Source organism: Bison bison, unplaced genomic scaffold (assembly GCF_000754665.1).
Source record: "Bison bison bison isolate TAMUID 2011002044 unplaced genomic scaffold, Bison_UMD1.0 scf7180017864079, whole genome shotgun sequence".
Classification (NCBI taxonomy): domain Eukaryota; kingdom Metazoa; phylum Chordata; class Mammalia; order Artiodactyla; family Bovidae; genus Bison; species Bison bison.
The window spans coordinates 192,780-212,850 of NW_011494651.1; the positions used below are offsets into that span (position 1 = coordinate 192,780).

Consider the following 20,071-nt stretch of genomic DNA (forward strand, 5'->3'; position numbering starts at 1 on the left):
GTCCACCCTAGCTTTCTGTCTTCCGCACACTTTCCTCAAAGTGTTTTTGGTTTTGATTTTTGTTCTTTGTTTTCTTTTTTGTTTGTTTGTTTGTCTTGCTGAAGAAGGGCAAGATAGCAGTTTGTTTTGGTGTTTAAATGAGAAATTCCATATCTTTTATTTTCTCCCTAAATAGAAAAATGAGTCAATACCTGTGGCATATGAATTAAAACTTCTTTACGCTGCTGGAAGTCTTTTCTGGAGTGAGACAGGGAATAATAAAGAAAAATATAATTGATCACATTCAAAATCTCTTGTAAGAATGAGGGGAAATTTATAACAGTGAACTCCTTGTAGTAGGCATGCTAACAACGTCCACATTTTTAATGTTTTGAAGTAAGTTATTCTCCAAAGATGTGGACTGTCATTCCTTACTTTGGAAGGTGAACTTTAAGAATGTTGAGAGAGGGAATGGGGCAGAGGTGTTTAGACTGGTCCAGGGGACCCGTGGTCTTGATGGATTCACCCATCTAGCTTAGTTCCATCAGAGGGAGAGAGTCACGCATCTAAGCTAGAACTTCCTTTGAGAAAGTCCTGAGCCATCTCGCCTTTTCGAGAAGCCCAGAGGGCAATTTTTAAGAAGTCTGAAAAGCTTCAAATCTATTGAAAATAGCAAATCAATTGGATCTATTTTGCGTGTGGTTTGTAAGAGGCCTTAGGACTCCCTACAAAGAACCTTTAAAATGCACTGCCTCTGCGCCTCCCTATTAAAGCTGTTTCAGATGAAACAGGACATTAAAAATTGATTGTCTCAGCTCACCCACCTGCTCAGTTCAGGGAGTGATTAATTACTGTGTCATGAATTCATGGATGGTCTTTCAGAAATCAGGCCGACACAGGAAGCCACCCCCGGTGTGGGAGCCGTCAGGTGGATGGAAGAGACGGGTGTTTCCTGATGTGTGTGCACAGCTGTTTGTGGCCCACAGGAGGGGAGGGGAGACGGGGACGGGGTGCTGAGCCTGGCCTGGGGAGGGGTCTCAAGCAGGCAGCTCGACCCCTTTGGGAGCAGGAGAAGGGCAGCTTGCGGGAGGAGTCTGGAGTGGGCTAGCGTCTTGGTTATCCATCGTTGTGTAAATAACCACCCCAAACCTAGGGGCTTAAATCAACAGTCACTTTATTTGCTGACAGTCTGGTGGTTGGCGCTGGCCAGTGGGGGCCTCTGTCGCTCCCCGTGTCTTTCACTCTCATGGAGGAGGCTTCTTTCCAGTGTCCTCAGGGTCCCCAGAGAATGACAGGGCAACTGCAGGCCTCTGGCCCCCTGTGTGCTGTGTTCCTGTCTTCTGTGGGTCACAGCGTGTCCTGGGTCCCCCTGGATGGGAGAGCAGGAGGCAGATGGCCCATTGAAGGGGGTGGGAACAGCCAGGCCTATTTATGGTGGGGGGCTCCCTCCCTCTGATGGAGCTAAGATAGACGGATGAATCAGTGAGGACCACGGGTCCTCCCGATCAGTCTAAACACCTCTCCCCCATTTCCTCTTTCAACATCCTTAACTTTTACTTGCCTGCAGTGATGGGAAGACGCTGTGTCTGTCTTCCCTGGTCTCGCAGTGGATGAGGGATCCCTGAGAGGGCAGCAGGGGGCAGTGGGAGCTTTGTCTCCAGAGCCAGCCCCTGGGAGAGTGGCCCCAACGATTCACACCAGTCACCAGCACCCACAGGGCCTGCGGTGCGCTGGGCACCGTGTTGGGTGCCCAGAGGCTGAGAGGATGCGGTTCTACTCTTCCCAGGATGGCGGTCTAGCTGGCAAGAAAGATCGTGTCCATAGAAATGTGAAATCTAGCCCAGGGGCCTTGTGAGATGTACAGTGTGGCTCTCAAAGAATTTCAGGCAGTGGGGCGGGGCGGGGGTGTAGGGGTGCCCCGAAGTCAAGGTAGAGAGAGGTTTCCAGCAGAGGCTGCCCAGCGTCCTGCATGGTCTCCCAGACTCCAGGTTTTCTCTGTGCTATGGGTCGCCTCCTCCTGGAAGCCCTCCCTGTTTGCCAAGCAGGAGTGGCTGGCTCCTTTTACTTCCTGTAGCATCTCCTGTATGTCTCATTTCTGGTGCACGTGGGCTGTGTAGAAATGTGGGCTTAGGAGTCTCGCTCACCATCAGGTGTCCTGCGGCAGGGCCATGGGGTGTTTATTTCCATATCTCTATGGCCTGTGCATAGTAGGCGCTGCAGAGACTACTTGTTAAATAAGGTGGAGGCAAGGACTTGAGTCTGGAGGGGTTTGGGGGTGAGGCTGAGGTCTCTTTGCCTCTCAGGAAGCTGGTGCACAGAAACACCTGTGCGTTTGTGCTCTCAGATCCTCCGGGAGGAACCAGCCGCCCATCCTTCGTGGCTTCAGCTCTGGCCTCGAGTCAGGGCCCAGCCTGTGTTTCTCCAGGACCCTTTAGTCTCCCACTTCCCCGGAAGTGCGTTGTCCTCACTCTCCAGAACGTGACCTCTGGGTAGTCTGCACCCTTGTATTTTAAAGGTTAAACTCGCGGCTTCCTCGATGGCTCAAGTGGTAAAGAATCCGCCTGTAATTCAGGAGACCCAGGTTCCATCCCTGGGTCGGGAAGTTCCCCTGGAGGAGGAAATGGCAACCCACTCCAGTATTCTTGCCTGGAGAATCCCACGGACAGAGGAGCCTAGTGGGCTGCAGTCCATGGGGTCACAAGAGTCGGACATGACTGAGCATGTGATGGATTATAATCATTTTATTTTAAAGTTTAAGCTCAAGGTGCCAAAAGACCCGTTTTCTGCTGAAATGTTATCCGTGTTAACTACTCCCTAGATTAAATGCCCGCTCCCCCCTCACAACAAATGGCATTAAAAGGATGGTTTAGAGATGTCTATTTGCTGCCGGTCTTGTGCAAACATTTAGAATCCACAGAAGCACCTCCTGTTTGTAATTAGAGTGGGAGAGAACTTATCCAAGTGGGACTCACATTTTTACAACTCCGTCTCTGACTGGCCAGCTGGGGGCCCATGGGGCATCCCCACCACCCTCTGCCCTGTGGCTCACTCAGCTCTGTGGACCGTCTGATGCTTCTCTCTGCTCTTCTTTGCAGGATGATGATGGGGCGCTTTGGTAAGTAACTGGGTGGGGGAGCGGGTGGGGAGGGCATGGGGCGTCTGAGGTCACTGGGCACTGTGGGGCTGCCCCAGGAAGCCCCCAGGGTTCACACGGTCACTCAGAGGCCGCAGGGCCCAGGGTGGGTTTTGGAGTGTGGTTTGCTTCTCACAGCTGTCGGGAGGCTGGGCGGGGGGATTAGAAAAGTGAGGTGGGCGGGAGTGAACCAGGAGAAGGGGGAGGGCGGATGTCCCTGTGAATACAGAGCGTCATTAGCTAGCCGGAGGTTCAGAGGTTCCTTATGGGATGTACTTTTTACCAAATGGATCATTTATTTAATTTATTGGGCTGTGCTGGGTCTCAGTTGCGGCCCGTGGAACCTTTAGTTGCGGCGTTCGAGCTCTTGGTTGCGTCATGCAGGAAGGACCTAGATCTCTGACCAGGGGTGGAATCGGAGCCCTCTGCGTTGGGAGCGCAGAGGCTTAGCCACTGGACCACCAGGGAAGTCCTGGGATGTACTTTCGTAGATAGCTTTCCACCTTAAAATCTCCGGCTTAACAGACCTTAGAGTCAGGCAGCATTGACTGTAGTCACGGCTGGGTGACCTTTGGCCTCCTCCTTCACCTCACTGTTCCCCATCTGTAAAATGGGTCCTCGGAGTTGTTGGTGGATTTTGTGAGATAACAGACGTTCAGTCTGCTTGGCCCAGGGCCCGACTCTTTCTCTACTGGTTTTCAGTGGCTGTTCCCATAGAGCTGTCCCCTGCCCCATGAAAGCCCCACCATCCCATCTTCATCTCAGGGAGGGGTGGCAGGTGCAAGGGCAGCTCATGGCAGCGTTTCAGCCCTCCGGGAGGGGAAGCCCCCAGCTCTTAGTCACAGCCAGAGGCAGCTGGAGCCAGGCTCCCCGCTTTGGTGATATTTCAAATCTAGAAGCCCTCAGCACCCCCCAAATGCCGTGTTCTCCAGCGAGCAGAGAGGGGAGTACAGACGTTAGGAGGAAAATAGAGACCAAATAGAAGTTTTCTGCGTGCCTTGTGAGCTGGCCACGGGAGCTTGTCCCTAGCTGTGGCTGGGGGCCTCGGGGTGAGGGGTGCGCCTCGGGGGCACCCCCGGGCTTGGCCTCTGCGGCCTCACGGTGATTATGGGGCCCAGAGGTCCCCCTGCCACTCGGGTGCAAAGAGGACAAGCGGCTCTTCAGTTCCCAGAGGTCTTGAACCAGAGAAAATGCAGCAATTATATGTCCTTAAGTGTCCTTAAGTAGTCCTTGAGCTGTGCTGGGGAAATTCAGTCTTCACTTTTTTTTTTTTTAAGTAGCACTGGAGGTCTTTTTTATGTCTATATTATTAAAAAACGTTAAAAGAAAAAGGGAGTGAAAAGGAATCTTCCTGTGTTCAGTTGCTGAGGCTGCAGAATAGGGTGGGGAGTGCAGCTCCAGGTGTGGGGGCGCCTGGCCCTGCCCTGGGTGTGCGGGGGGTGGGCGCAGGGCACCCTGCTGTCCCCTCCCTGAGCCTTCGGGCTTGTCGAGGGCAGAGGGGACTCAAGTGGGGCCCTCCGAGCATCTTCAAGGGTTGCCTTGCTTTCCTGTGTTTTCACTTCAGTGTGGGGGACAGGACCAGGGTGCCTGGACTAGTCGGGGAGCTTCAGGGGGGATCGTTTCCGCTGGGGTCTGTGTGCAGCATCCCATGCTAGAAGGGGCTAGACGCTCAGTCAGGAAGGCCCTGGCAGCCCTGAGAAGGGGCGCTCGGGGGTCTGGTGGACTGGATGGTGGCTGAGAGTCCCCGGGGATGGCTGAGCGTGGTGGGGGGTGCGCCGTGGCACTCGAGAGGCCGAGGAGCCTAGAGTCGTCGCCCTCGTCACGTCCAGGGCTGCCTGTGCTCCTGAAATGCAAAACAGACCATTAGTGGGTGACAGGCAACTCTCCCACCCCCAGCTCCGGCTCCTGCTGATGCAGGTCCCCGGGTCTCCTGGTTACCCCGAGATGCAGCAGCTTCCACCAGCCCGTGTCCCGCGGGAGCCCTCAGGCCCTGCGGCCCCAAGACCCCATCACCTCCCGCCACTGGCCCCTTGAGTTGGCTCCTCTGCACTCCTTAACCCCTCCCTCCGCTCACCCCCAGCTTGCCGAAAGCTAAAGCCTTGCAGCCCTCACAGGGGCTTCCAAGGCCCCCTTAGACCACCCTCTGGACACCCCTATTCTCTGCTCTGGCCTCCTGGCCCCCTACTTTGCACCCTCAGCAGCCCCTCACCCCGGCACTCCCCTTCCGGCTCTTGTACACGCAGTACCCTGGCCTGAAATGCTCCCCCTCTAGATTCCCGTGTGTCTCACCTCCTCCAGGGAGGCCCTCCTTGATGCCGCTGCCCGAACCCCTGCCCATCCTCTGACCTTTCCCCCCCCATTATCTCTTTACTCACCTCTGCTCGCTGGGAACGCTTTTGCTCCATGCCTGACAGGCATGGGGGCACCTGGACGGTCAAGGACCCCCGCTTGGCCCTGCCCTCTTTCCCTTGGCACGTGGCTCCTTGAGTCATGGACTTCCTGGTTGGCCCAGTGGTAAAGGATCCACCTGCCGATATCAGAGACTCGGGTTCGATCCCTGGCTCGGGAGGCTCCCCTGGAAGAGAAAATGGCAACCCCCTCCAGGATTCTGGCCTGGAGAATCCCACGGACAGAGGAGCCTGGCGGGCTCCGGTCCATGGGGGTCAGAGTGGGATGCGACTGAGCACGCACACGTGCCTTGAGCTGTGAGCCTCCTGCGGGCTGGGGCATGTGTCCCCTGCATGCATCGCCAGCCCTGACCACACATGTTCCAGGAACACCAGGCAGGCCCTCCTTGGCTCGTGTCTGCCTTGGGGCAGGGCGCTGGGTGGCGCAGCCTTCACAGGGAGCCCAGTTCTTGGCCTCAGTTTCTCACCTTAGCACTCTGAGCGAGGCAGGGGGTGGGAGGGCGTGCTGCACCTCCCCTGGGACCCCCCCCCACCCGCCTTCTGCGGGCTCCGCTGTCCCGGCTGGGGTGGATAGGAGGCCCTTCTCTCCCCGGGGGAGCTGGGGAGCTGCAGCCCGGTCTCCATGGTAACGGGCTTGCTGGCTGCCTCTCCTCTGCAGGCGCCCCTCCCCATCCCGGGCTTCAGGAAGTTGGAGAGAAGGATGGAGAAGCTTTCTTCCTTTTCTTCCAGGACTCCTTGCAGCCCCTGGTCTCTCCCCTTCACATCTCCCCGTTGCTTCCGAGGCTGCAGCTGGATCACACCATTCCTGGTCTCCGCCCTCCACCACTCCTTTTACCCTCAAGGGACCCAGCCCTCTTAGCCAACAGCCTCCCCCCCACCCCGCTGCCTGCCCAGGCCACACCATCAGGAACCCACTCTTGGCTCTCTGTTCCCTCTGCCCAGAACACTCTCCTCTTCTTGCCCTAGTGAGCCTGGACTCTAACATCAGGGCTCCTCTGACCCCGGGCCTGTGTCCACGTCCCCAAGCTCCGGGGCCCCAGGGACCAGACGGGTCTCACGAAAGAGGGAAGTGGTGAGAACACTGAATGATGAAGGGCTGCCCCCACCCCTGGCACCTCTGTGTGTGGCGGGGAGTGCTGGTGCCTGGGGGCGAACAGGGGAGTCTGCGCCCCCACTTCCACGGGGGGCTCATCAATGCTGGGAGTAGGGGAGGGCGAATGGAAGTTCACTCTTGCCTCGGCTCCCATTTCTTCAAGAGAAGCCAGAAATTCAGGACTTTTGGACACCCTTCTGATTTCAGAAACATAGACTCAGGGCCCACTTCTTCTGGAGTAAGCCAAGCATCTTTGGAAGTTGAACTTCGGTGGACACTGAGGGCCTGGCTGATGCAGCTGCTTCCTGCATCTTTCTGGCTTTATTGGTACCCATCTGTGGACTGCCTGTGCCCTTCCTGGGGGCAGGGCTGCCCCCTGTTCGTTCATCCCTGTGACTGTCCCCAGAGCCTACGGGGAGGTCCGGGTGGGGGCAGGACGAGAGGACATCAGTGACACGCTTGCTTCTCCCTTTATACCCTGTGCGTGAAAGTGAAAGTGAAGTTGCTCAGTCATGTCCGACTCTTTGCGACCCTAAAGACCGTTGCCTACCAGGCTCCTCCACCCATGGGATCTTCCAGCAAGAATCCTGGAGTGGGTTGCCATTTCCTTCTCCAGATCTTCCCGACCCAGGGATTGAACCCGGGTCTCCCTCATTGTAGGCAGATGCTTTACCGTCTGAGCCACCAGGGAAGTCCGTTTTTCTGTGCGTGCTGGGTGCTAAGTCGCTTCAGTCGTGTCCGTCTCTTTGCGATTCTATGGACTGTAGCCCCCCGGCCAGGGTCCTCTGTCCATGGGATTTTCCAAGCAAGAACACTGGAGTGGTTTGCCATGCCCTGCTCCGGGGGCTCTTCCCAACCCAGGGATCGAACCCACGTCTCTTATGTCTCCTGCTTCGGCATTCCGGTTCTTTACCACTAGCGCCACTTGGGAAGCCCTTGATTCATTACCTCGCTTAATCCTTAACACCGGTGGTGAGCTGGGGTCTGTTTTCACCCCCACCTCATGGAGGGAGACTCTCTGCCTAAGTCACGGGCCCCAGGCTCTCTGCCAGATTAGTTGTCATTCCCCAGGCCTCGGCCGTGACGCCATCCGCCCCCCAGGGGCAGGCGAGCAGGCCTGGGGGCCCCGGCCTCCAGGCCCCGCGATGGCCCCCCTGCCACCCTGCCTCTGCTGGCCCAGCGGTGGCTCGGCTAAATATATCCGGCTGACGTCAAGGCTGTTCTGCTCTTGGGGGTTTTCTTAAGCTGCATTTAAAGTTTGTGTTTTGCTTTGTGAAGATTTAGCTTTTTTTTTTCTTTCTTTTCCCTCCCTCTTAGCAGACTGTCTTGTTGAGTATAATCGGACTTAGATGATTATAAAAATAATTTACAGCTGCCGCAGTAGAAAAGCTGGGGGGAGGAAAACCTGCAGGGTCAGGCCTTTGGGTCACTGTTGACCTTTAGGTGAAAAAAGCGGGGTGCCCCTCCGCAGACACACTCCCCAGCCCTGTGCACACGTGTGTGTACACACCACACACACACACACACCATGCATACGCACCTTCCTCTTTGCCTGTCACCTTCCTTCCTGCTGCCTGTCCCCAAGGCCAAGGGGGAGGCTACCTGGGCTGGGCCAGCTGCCTTCGGAGGCCCTGGCCTGTGGGTGCTGAGTGCCTGCCGTTGGGGTGGCCTCGGGGGAGTAGCTGGGATGCTTCCTCCAGGAGAGGCGCAGGCTCTGGCTCCCTCGGTCATGACCTGCCTTTTTCTCATTTCTCCCCTCTCTCAGTTGATGCGATCCTGGAGCAGGCCCTGGGTCATCTCTAGCTCCAGGTTCCAGCCCCCTCCAGACAGGTGCAGGGCTCTTCCTACCCCAGCCCTCCCCCAGACTCCATGCAGGGGGTTTGAGTCCCAGCCCCAGCTTGGATAGAGGGCCTCTCTGCTGGTTGAGGTTCTCTGAGCATTGACTACCCCCAGACACCTTGGGGGACCGGGTATCCTTGAGGACCGAAGGGGGGCCCCCGGGCCTCCAGATTCCCTCATCCCCACCCCTTCTGTCCTGGCAGCGACTCCCCTGCAGCCCTGGGTCCCACCCTGAGACCTCCGCCCCCCTGCCTGGGCTCCAGGCGGCAGTGGGCTCTGTCTGCCTCCGTGTGACCCGCCATGGCAGTGTCAGGCTGGAAGCAGGCCCCTGGCCCAGACAGTCTGGTCCACTGACGGCCACGTTGCCCCAGCCTCTGGTGGCCTTGCAACTGAAAGAGAAGGGGTTGATTCTGTCTTAATTTGGAAGGCATGGCTGGGCCCATGAGTGGCAGGCAGGTAGAATGGGTCGGGGTCCCTGGGACGTGGCAGGATAGGTCCCTTCCGGCCCTGGGGGTCTTCCCATGGAGGCAGATACCCTGGGGAAGAGCAGCTGGCGAGGGGTTCTGAGCAGGATTTCCTGGCCCTTTTCCTTTGTTCTGAGCACTGGCTGCAGGCCCTTCACGGTTCTGGAGCCAGTGATGGTGCAGTGAAGAAGTGAGACAGTGGTCCCGGGCTACAAGGAGCAGACAGTCCAGCAGAGAAGGAAAAACAGAACGTGCTCACACAGAGTGATGGTGGAGGTTTAGTCGCTCAGTCGTGTCCGAGTCTTGCGACCCCATAGACCCCATAGCCCACCAGGCTCCTCTGTCCATGAGATTCTCCAGGCAAGAATACTGGAGTGGGTTGCCATCTCCTCCTTTGGGGGATCTTCCCAACCCAAGGATTAAACCTGGGTCTCTTGCCTTGCAGGCAGATTCTTTACTGACAGCCGTGAGTAATCGCTAGGAAAGTTGCACCAGGGTGAGAGGACAGAGAGTGGAAGTGCGGTGCTCTTTTAGAGACAGGTGGTTGTAGAAGGCCCCCCAGATGACCTCAGGGAGGTGAGGCTGGTGAGGAACAGGTACAGAGGCCCGCTGGTGGGCATGTGACAGAGGAAGGTACAAGTGGGTGGAGTGAGGTTGGGGGGGTGGGTGTTGGGAGGTGATGCTGAACTTGTGGACCCTGTGGGCCCATGGGAGAGAGAGAGAATTTTATTATAAGAGTGATGAGAGAGTGATGGAGAGTTTTAGTCCCCACAGGGATGGGGTCCAGTTCAGTTCAGTCACTCAGTCATGTCCAACTCTTGGCGACCCCATGGACTGCAGCACGCCATCCATCCCTGTCCATCACTGACTCCCGGAGTTTACCCAAACTCATGTCCATTGAGTTGGTGATGCCATCCAACCATCTCATCCTCTATCATTCCCTTCTCCTTCTGCCTTTAATCTTTCCCAACATTAAGGTCTTTTCCAATGAGTCAACTCTTCGCATGAGGTAGCCAAAGTATTGGAGTTTCAGCTTCAGCATCTGTCCTTCCAATGAACACCCAGGACTGATCTCCTTTAGAATGGACTGGTTGGATCTCCTTGCAGTCCAAGGGACTCTCAAGAGTCTTCTCCAACACCACAGTTCAGAAGCATCAATTCTTCGGCGCTCAGCTTTCTTCATAGAAAGAAAGCAGGGGTGGGGAGGGGGAAAGAAATGATCCAATTAACACTTTAAAGTGGGAAGCCTGGCATACTGCAGCCCACGGGGTCCCAAAGAATCGGACACAGCTTAGCGACTGAACAGCAAAACTTTAAAGGGCTTACTGGGCCTTCAGGGGAGAATGGATCAGAGGAGTTGGGAGTGCAGGAGTAGAACCCATTCAGCAGGAAGTTGTAGCCACCATCCCTAGGTGAGGGCTTGTTTGGGGGTGGCAGCCACGATTACCTGGGGAGGTGGTCAGATTTATCCACGAGATGTATCAACAAGGTGTGTGGGGAAAATGGAGAGAGACTAGGATGTGATGTCTGAGTGCTTCCCCTGTATTCTGTGTTCAGAGGCAGAAACTGAGTTAAAGGGACCCTTCAAAGCGTCTTTCCCTTGATTTTGCTCCTTGTCAGCACCTGCCTCTTGGCTCTGGCAGGAGTGCAAAGGCTTCCAGGCAGGTGGAACATGCCGGGGGATTAGACACTGCTTGGTTCCGGGGATATGCAGAGATGATCAGAGCAGCGCCCGCGTCTCCTTAAACCCTTCTCGTGTCTCTGCAGAGCGGGATGCCTTCGACACGCTCTTCGACCACGCCCCCGACAAGCTCAGTGTTGTGAAGAAGGTGAGTTCTCAGTCAGGGTGTTTCCCTCCATCTCTGGGTGCTTTTTTTTTTTTTTTTTAACAGCATGAACTCCGTGCTGGGAAGGAGGTGGGAAAATGTTTGAAATCTCTGAAATGTTTGCCACATGGATTGAAGTGTAATTATAGTCAAAAGCGTAACTGCGGTGCATAAAATTAGCACCTTTTTAACTCAGCATCTCTGCTCCTGGGTATCTTCCTGGCCACCCTCCCCGCCACTGCTGTGGAGTGAATTACCCTGCCAGTGCTGGGGGGCAGTTCATTCCGAATCAAGGCTTTTTTTCAGTGTGTAAATGTTTTTCAGTATGTCAGCCTGCTGGCTTGTGCTGGCCTCGTTACCGCGAAGCTGCAGCCACCACGTGCCTGGTAAACAAGCAGGCGCTGTTGGCAGAGCTGTTTTGAGCTCCATTTGGCCTGTCTCCCCAGCTGGGAGCGCAAAGGGGAGGCAGCCTGCTGGTCAGCCTCTGATGGAAGAAACTGCGTGAACAAGGCTTTGGAGTCAGGGGCTGGGGAATGGTGAGCTTCCAGGCAGATGGCTTTCTCTCCCCCCGGAGGAATCAAGACTCAGTACACATCAAGTTATTTGAGTGCCTGCAGAATGCTCAGGAAGGCAGCGGTGGGACGGATCTCCGCTTGTAAAATCTAAGCCCTCGACTCTGTGCAGACGGCTCTCGATCTTGAACAGTTTTCCCACACAGGTTGCTTCATGCAGGACTTCTCAGTCTGTAATATGCTGACATGCTTTGCAATTCTCCAAGAGGGGGCTTGGGCTTCCCTGGTAGCTCAGCTGGCAACAAATCTGCCTGCAATGCAGGAGACCCCGTTTTGATTCCTGGGTGGGAAAGATCCCCTGGAGAAGAGATAGGCTACCCACTCCAGTATTCTTGGACTTCCCCTTGTGGCTCAGATGGTAAAGAATCCACCTGCAATGCAGGAGACCTGGGTTTGATCCCTGGGTTGGGAAGATCCCTTGGAGAAGGGAAAGGCTACCCACTCCAGTATTCTGGCCTGGAGAATTCCATGGAATGTATAGTCCATGGGGTCGCAAAGAGTCGGACACGACTGAGCGACTTTCACTTCACTAAGCGGGGGCTTGGTGGGGTGCATTTCCCCAGGCGTGTTTGTCTGCAGTGAGATCTGTTGACTTAAATGTATCGGGATAGACAGAACACATTACATTCCCACGGAACTCGCGTTTGGAACGTGTTGGTCCAGGCTGGGATGATGAGACTGTTAGTTCTTGAAGCACTTGGCGGAAGTGGGCCTTCGGGGCGAAGCCTACTGAACGTGCTTCGATAACAAGCAGCGTACTCTGGGCCTTCGGAGCAGTGCCCCCAGCCCAACCCCGGCCACACCCGGCCCCTGGACTCCGTCCAGTGCACGCACAACTTGTTGTTCCCTAGCTCAGTCATGTCCAACTCTGCGACCCCACGGCCTGCAGCATGCCAGACCTCCCTGTCCATGAGACTTTCCAGGCAAGAATACTGGACTGGGTTGCCACTTCCTTCTCCAGGGGATCTTCCCTACCCAGGGATCAAACCCACCCTCTCCTGCATTGGCGGGTGGATTATCGACCGCTGAGCCACCAGGGAAGCCCTGGCTTGCAGAAGATCTGATTCATTCTTTGAGAAGGCATATTGTGGGGATCCCAGCAATGACCAAGGAAGAATCCTTTTGTTTCCCTGACACCTTCCTGCTTCCAGCCTGGCCCTTCCCCACCCCCACACTGGGCGTCGTGTTAGTGTCTCCTGAATCCCAGAATAAAAGCAGGGGGACCCTGTCCAGCTCTCCAGGTCCCTCCAAGATCACGTCCGACTCCTCTCTCCCATCCCACCCACCTCCAGCCCCCCGCTGGAAGGTGCTGGAGGGCTCCCACAGGTATACACGGCCTGGGTGGCTGCTCCGCCTACTCCACCCCCCAGCTGAGATGCTCCCCTGCGCCCTCATCTTCCAGGGATCCACGTGCTTCTCGTCGACACCCCACCACCACCCTGACATTTGAGTTTCATCTGCTTTGCTGCATCTCTGGATTCCCCATCACCTCCACTGGGTGTATGTATGGAGAATCATGCCCCAGACGTCAGGGTGGGGCTCTGTCTTACTGTCTTGCATCCCCAGCACCAATCAGAGTGCTGGGCACATAGTATATCTGGGTTAAATGAATAGGAAGTGACATCATGTCCAGGGTAGGGAGAGATGGGGTTGACACTGAGATTCCATGAAAGTTGGGTTTGATTACTGAGACAAGTTGCAGGCGACAAGTTTTAAACTTTCACCAAAGAGGAGAAGCCAGTGGCCCTGTGTAGATACACACCAGGACTCAGCAAGTCTCTGAGGTCTCTTCGTTTACTGAAACTCTGACGCAGGTGGCCCCGGGCAGCCTTTCTGTCTCAGTCTTTTGTAGTTCAAGGCTACAGCTAGCCTACGTTGAAGCAATTAAGTATCTCCCCCTGAGTGGGAGTCGGCACATCCATCCTGGGGGCGCAGATCACTCTTCTGCAGGGTTGTTAAGTATGGTACGTGTGCACGTGGGCTGGTGGACAGAGTTGTGCGTTTCTTTACCAGCTGGGGTAGATTTAGGTTTTATCTCATTAAAACCAAGGGTGATTGTAAGAACATTTCATTTTCGACTCGAGCCTTTCATTCCAGCCAACAGGGGAGGTTACGGAAGCGTCTCACAGAGCCAGAGATGGCACCTGTCGCGACCTTCCCGTGATGTGGGAGCCGAATCTCGCGCTCACGTTTCCCGCGTCTCTTTGCCTTGCAGTCTCTCATCACGTTTGTGAACAAGCACCTCAACAAGCTGAATCTGGAGGTGACGGAACTGGAGACCCAGGTGAGCCGCGTTCTGGGTTGAAGCATCCTTTGTCTGGTGTGGTTTCCAGCCAGCTCTCTGATCTTCGGTGGGCTGCGTGAACAAAATCAGACAGCGTTGTGTTCGTCATACAGAGAATGTCCATCACGCAGTTGAAATAGTCCCAGCCCCAGCCTCCTGGACCTTCTCCCACACCCTCTGTTTTAATTCCTGGGGCTCCTGGAACAAAGCCCATTAAACAACACATATAACCTCACAGTTCTGGAAGCCAGAAATCCCAGATCAGGGTGTCTACAGGGCTGTTCCTTCCGAGGCTCTGGGAGGGGGTGGGGTGGGGGCAGGGAGGTGGTCAGTGCCAGGCCCCTCCCCCAGCTTCTGGTGGCTTGCTGGCAACTTTGGGCCTTTCTTGAGTCATCAGATGTATTGTCTCCATCTTGGCTTTCACATGGATCTGTATTCAAATTTCCCCCCTTTTTTGGTAAAAACACAATCGTGTTGGATTAAAGCCCACCCTAACGTGCTTACTTCTGCCAAGACCCTATTTCCAAGTAAATTTACACTCACAGGTTCGAGAGGGGGGTCAGGATTCCAACACATCTTTTTTGGTTGTTGTTATTGTTCAGTCGCTCAGTCGTGTCCGACTCTTTATGACCCCATGGACTGCAGCACGCCAGGCCTCCCTGTCCATCACCGACTCCCGGAGGTTGGTCACACTCGTGTCATTGGGTCGATGATGCCCTCCAACCTTCTGGTCCTCTGCTGCCCACTTCTCCTCCTGCCCTCAATCCTTCCCAGCATCGGTGTCTTTTTTGGTGCAGGGATGCAATTCAACCACAGCGCCCTCCAAGGTGCCGGCACCCCTACCAAGGAGCCTCTGCGTGTGCGTGTCCCTCAGACTAGAATATGTGGCTGCCTCGGCCTCTGCTTCTTTTTTTTTAAATTTTTCTAAAATTGTTTTGCCTGCACAGCATGTGGAATCTATTTCCCCTACCAGGGATCGAACCCCAGCCCCCTGCAGTAAGAGCGAGGAGTCTTAACCTCTGGATCACCAGGGATATCCCTGGCCGCCTCTGCTTCTGCTGTCCGTGGCCGTCCTACCCTTAGTGCTTAGCCAGCAACTGCTGGCTGGCGTCCCTCTAGTGAATACACACCACATATTTCTCCCGCCGCAAGTATAGAAAGTATACCTCCGCACCCCGACTCAGAGCGAAAGCTGCAGCGTGAAAATATGTTTTGAGCACTTGGCAAGCATTAAAGACAAAATATAATTTCCCCGGGATTAGCTGGGTGCTTGAGTTTGACGTCTTTCGCGTTCTTGGTGCCCGTTTCTCTAATGTGCAGCTGATCCTTCTTAAACCCCTGGGTGATTGCATTCATTCCTTTCTCTTTCTTTAACTTTTCTCATTTGCTTTTCTAATTAAAAAAGTAATTCAGGTTCATTGTAGAAACGTCTGAAAATGCAGATAAGCAAAACAAATAAAAATCCTCCGTAATCCCCTCACCCAGAGATAATGGCGCTGGGGGTTTACTCCAGATCATTTCTCCACACGGATGGCTCCTCGTGGGCAGCTCGCTCTATGTTTGAATGGCCCTTTTTTTAACGTATATATTTATTTGTGTGTCATTTGCAAGAACACTTTTTTTTTTTTTTTAGCAGTTTACTAATATCACGCGTTTAGCCTCTGATTATTTGCGGCCTGATGTATTAACAGTCCAGAAGTGTACTCATTTGAAAAGGATCCATCCTTTTAGTCTGCCCCTGCCCCAGCTCCCTCACCATTCTCTCCAGAGGTAACCAACTGCAGTTAACGGTTGGGTGTGCCTTTTGCTAGATGGTTTGTATGCATGAGTGTGTTTTTTGAAATGGCTGTGGGTCAGGTGTTTTTTGTTTTTTTTTTTGCAAAACAGCTGTTTTGTAAAGTGTTACTTAATAGTGTGGGCCTCTTTTTGTGTGAGTGAGTGGGTTTCGTCGCATGCCTTTCGTGTTGTCTGGCCTGTGTGTGTTCATCGCTTTAGTACCTGCCTCCTGTTCTGCGTGTCATTAAATCCAGTCCTTGTGACAGGACGTTTCCTGATCTGGTAGATACATACCGTGTCCAGTATCTTTGGACACAGCTGTTTATACCTTTATCTGCTTCCTCAGGATAAACTCCTACAAATGGGGCTGTTAGAGCAAAGGTGGGTAGTTACACAGAGGGCCCGGAAGCTTTGCCCGCCTGAAACTCTCATCGGCGGTGGTGAGAACCCACATCCTCGCCAGCTGTCCCTGATGGTCACTGCCCAGATGGCTCTGCCTGCTGGTATCAACAGCCACGCATCTTAGGCTGATTCTAAGCTTAAATTTGCATTGATCTCTGTCTGCTCTGTGTGTCCATTATTTTTTTCTGTCACTGCACAGTAGGAAGTAATGGGGCTTCCCAAATGGTGCTAGAGGTAAAGAACGCGCCCGCCAGTGCAGGAGACATGAGAGCCCTGGGCTCGATCCCTGGGCGGGGAAGATCCCCTGGAGGAGGGCATGGCAACCCACTCCAGTATTCTTGCCTGGAGAATCCCATGGACAGAGGAGCCTGCTGGGCTACAGTCCATAGGGTCGCAAAGAATTGGACACGACTGGAGTGACTTAGCAAACACACATGAGGTAATATCTTAAAAATATTTTGAGCCAGTGATCCACCAAAAGAGATACCTGGCCCCCAAAATACAGATTTTTCTTTTTGTTGTTGCAAAGGGCTCTGAGTATTTTCATAAATATGTTTGTTGTTAAACTTCTGATGTCCTGGAAGTCAAAGCAAACGGCTCCGGTTCTTGCTCTGGGTGTGTGTATGTGTGTGTTTTCCTTTCTTTTTAAAACCACTTTAGATTGTAGGGCAGCTTCCTAGCTCTGTGACACTGAGCCACTTCCTCAACCTCTCTGAGCTTCTCCCCACGTTTAAACTTAAAATAAGTCAGTATCATTCAAAAGCCTGTGGAAATTTTCAGCGGGCACATGTGGCCAGTGGAAACTGAATTGGACCACACAGCTTTAGAATCTGGAGGCTGGGTTCGTCACGAGTCCTTGATCTGCAGCAGATGCCCTCTGGGAGGGTGGGCGGGCTGGTCCTGCCCCCTCCCCGCCCCGCGTGCTGGTCCATGTCCCAGAGATCAGGCCCCGCCTCCTGCACCTTGGTCCTCTCCTCCCCCTGGGCAAGTTGCTCTGCCTTCATTGGTCTCCACTGGTTTACCTGTAAAAGAAGCAGTTGCCCCCTGTCCTGGCTTATTGGGAGCCGGGGAGCCCAGGCGAAGAACAAAGTCTTTGGATCTAGATTCCTGGCCGCTTCCTGTGCATGGGAGGTGCTGCTGGGCCATGTAGCAGGTCGAGAGGCTGGGATCTGGGGAGAGACTGTAGCCTACCAATTAGGACCCAGCTCGGATGGACCTGTGTGCTGGGTGCACACAAAAGCCCTCCATCACAGGGCATGGGAAAGTCTTGTCCTGCTGTGAATGCCTCTAGAAGAAGGCACCCAGGCAGCTTACCAAGTGAGCAAGCAGAACAGGGCAGCAAACCCCAAACCAAAGCCTAGGGCACCCTGCAGGCTGTGGATTAACTGTGCCCACTGCTGGCACAGGTGGAACACTCCCTGCGTGTCCGGTGCTCCCTGCCCCCCTCCTCACAGGGTCCCCACGACAACCCAGAGAGGTGGGACCCAGTGTTATCCCCAAGGTCAGTGGTCTGGTCCTCCCCACTTGGCCACACTTCGTGTGATCACTTACAGTCTCAAGTGCCCGCTTTGCACCCTGGCCCTTCACCTGACTGCAGGCTCGAGTTCCTCAACAAGAGATGGATTTTTTTTTTTAACTCTAAAGCACTTTTCCTCCGTTTGAGGGGCTGCAGAGCCTTTGCTGACTCCGTGCACGGCCCAGAACATGACGTGTGTTCCTCTGTAGTTTGCAGACGGCGTGTACCTGGTGCTGCTCATGGGGCTCCTGGAAGATTACTTCGTACCCCTGCACAACTTCTACCTGACCCCCGACAGCTTCGATCAGAAGGTACGTGTGTGCGCGGTCTCCATCCTGGGAGTGGCCCGGGACACGCGCATCCCAGTGAGCAGTGTAGAATCCCTGGGCCGCTCTTTGTGAAGTCCAGCCTGCCTAGAAAATGGTGTGGTGATGACATGTGACCCTCAGGAAAGGAAGGAGCCCTGTGGGTAGTGCCTAACGCATCCAGGGGACGTGTGCCACGTTCTCGTTGGACTCTTTCCCTGGGACGATGCTGGTCTTCATAATTGTGGCCGAATGTCAGTAGAGTTGCAAATCCTTCCCCTGTTTGTGCCTCGTGGTCTGCCTGCTGCTTCATGAGCTTCCTAGATGCCATCTTCAGTGGCTGCACAATGTCCATGGAGCGGCTCTGATGCCAGTCTCCCTGTTTTCCACTCTAGGGCAGTTCATTTGTTTCTTTTTGGCTATTAAAACAATAAGGTATCCTTGTGAATATATTGTTGTCCGGTCGCTAAGTCATGTCCGAATGTTTGACCCCCATGGACTGCAACATGCCAGGCTTCCCTGTCCTTCACTAATTCCCAGAGCTTGCCCAAGCTCATATTCATTGAGTCGGTGATGCCATCCAACCATCTCATCCTCTGCTGCCCACTTCTCCTCCTGCCTTCAATCTTTCCCAGCATCAGGGTCTTTTCAAATGAGTCGGCTCTTCACATCAGGTGACCAAAGTATTGGAGCTTCAGCTTCAGCATAAGCATTAGTCCTTCCAATGAATATTCAGGATTGATTTCCTTTAGAATTGACTGGTTTGATCTCCTTGCTGTCCAAAGGACTCTGAAGAGTCTTCTCCAACACCTCAGTTGGAGAAAAAAACATCAATTCTTTGGCATTCAGCCTTCCTTGGAGAAGGAAATGACAACCCACTCCAGTGTTCTTTCCTGGAGAATCCCAGGGACGGAGGAGCCTGATGGGCTGCCGTCTATGGGGTTGCACTGGGTCAGACACAACTGAAGCGACTTAGCAGCAGCCTTCTTATGGTCCAACTCTCACATCCATACATGGAAAAACCATAGCTTTGACTATATGGATCTTTGTTGGCACAATGATGTCTCTGCTTTCTAATATGCTGTCTAGGTTGGTCATAGCTTTCTTTCCAAGGAGCAAGTGCCTTTTAATTTCATGGCTGTGCAGTCACCATCCACTGCGATTTTGGAACCCAAGAAAATAAAATCTCTTATTGTTTCTACTTTTTCCCCATCTATTTGCCATGAAGTGATGGGACTGGATGCCACGATCATGAATATGTAAATGTAAATATATGTTTCCATTCCTGTGGATTGTTTTCTAGGAAAATCCTCAAAGAGGATTGTTTGGGTCAAAGGGCATGGCCTTCACATTTGGGACACTCTTGTGACCGGGTGTTTGCCTCCTGCCAAGGGCTTCCACAGGCCCAGCCATCCCAGCAGTGTTTAGTCCTCACCTTTAGAAACCTGGCTTGTGGACTCACCGTATGGCTTGAACTCGAGAGCATCTGTCACTTTATTTTCCCAAAGTGCTAGACCCGTGAGTCAGGGAGGCAGACGAGGCGAGCGGGCGCGGCAGCCAGAGATGCATCCGGAAGCCGGGCCAGTGTTTACCAATCAGCCTGCTTCTGGCATCGCGAGGGCGGCTTGCTCGCGGCCAAATGTCGCTGCCGTCTGGCCTGCTGAGATGGATCAGAGCAGATCAGCGAGGTTCTGGCACATTCCCCTCCTCGGTGCACAGAGTGGGTGAGGGGGTGCTCTGGGCTTCATGGGGCAGGTCAGGAGGCAGGAAGACAGACAGCTTGGTCACGGAGTTCATCTTGCATTTCCTGCCCATGTGGCCGGCTACAGAAGGATTTCTGTTTGTTTTTTGACCTGAACCATTTCTAAAGTCCTTATGGAATGTGTTACAATATTGCTTCTGTTTGATGTGTTGATTTTTTTGGCTGCAAAGCATATGGGATCTTTTGAACCCATGTCCCCTGCGCTGGTAGGCAAAGTCTTAACCATTGAACCGCCAGGGAGGTTCCCAGAAGTCTTAGCCACTGAACCACCAGGGAAGTTTCCAGAAGCATTGTTCCGGAGAGATCTTTTCTTTGTTCATGAGGCTGAACAAAGAGCTGAACAAAAATGAGCACGAAGGCTGGTGAGAAGGGTGAAGTCAGCCAGGCCGACTGGAGCTGGGCTTCTTTCCGGGACAGGCTCTGCGCAGTAGCAGGGGTGGCGCCTCCCAGCCCCGGCTCCTTCTCTCTGAGATGAGACGAGTCTCTGTCCATCACCCTCTGGCCTGGGAGGCTCAAGGCCTATTCGGTCCACCTTCACCTCTGAGTGGGAGGCGGGTAGTTGCTGTAGGGGACAGCATCCCGCACGGTGTGAGACCATCAATGCTTGTAGAGTCCAGTGGTGGCCTGGTGGCCTCCAGGGCTCTCCTGGCTGGAAGCCGTTGTTCTGGAGGGTCTTTCCCCAGCCGTGTTAGCCCCCACCCCCCCCCGGATT

At 54.2% G+C, this 20,071-nt stretch overlaps 1 protein-coding gene across 3 annotated transcripts in view; it reads left to right on the forward strand.

Annotated features, from left to right (window-relative positions):
- Nucleotides 1–20,071, forward strand: part of PARVB (parvin, beta) — a 113,156-nt gene that overhangs the window by 85,514 nt on the left and 7,571 nt on the right. For all 3 annotated transcript variants that reach the window (XM_010837589.1, XM_010837590.1, XM_010837588.1), the window contains 4 exons: nucleotides 3,075–3,094; nucleotides 10,684–10,745; nucleotides 13,530–13,598; nucleotides 17,502–17,603. In XM_010837589.1, the coding sequence (XP_010835891.1) occupies nucleotides 3,075–3,094; nucleotides 10,684–10,745; nucleotides 13,530–13,598; nucleotides 17,502–17,603 (253 nt within the window). The remainder of the gene's footprint in view (nucleotides 1–3,074; nucleotides 3,095–10,683; nucleotides 10,746–13,529; nucleotides 13,599–17,501; nucleotides 17,604–20,071) is intronic.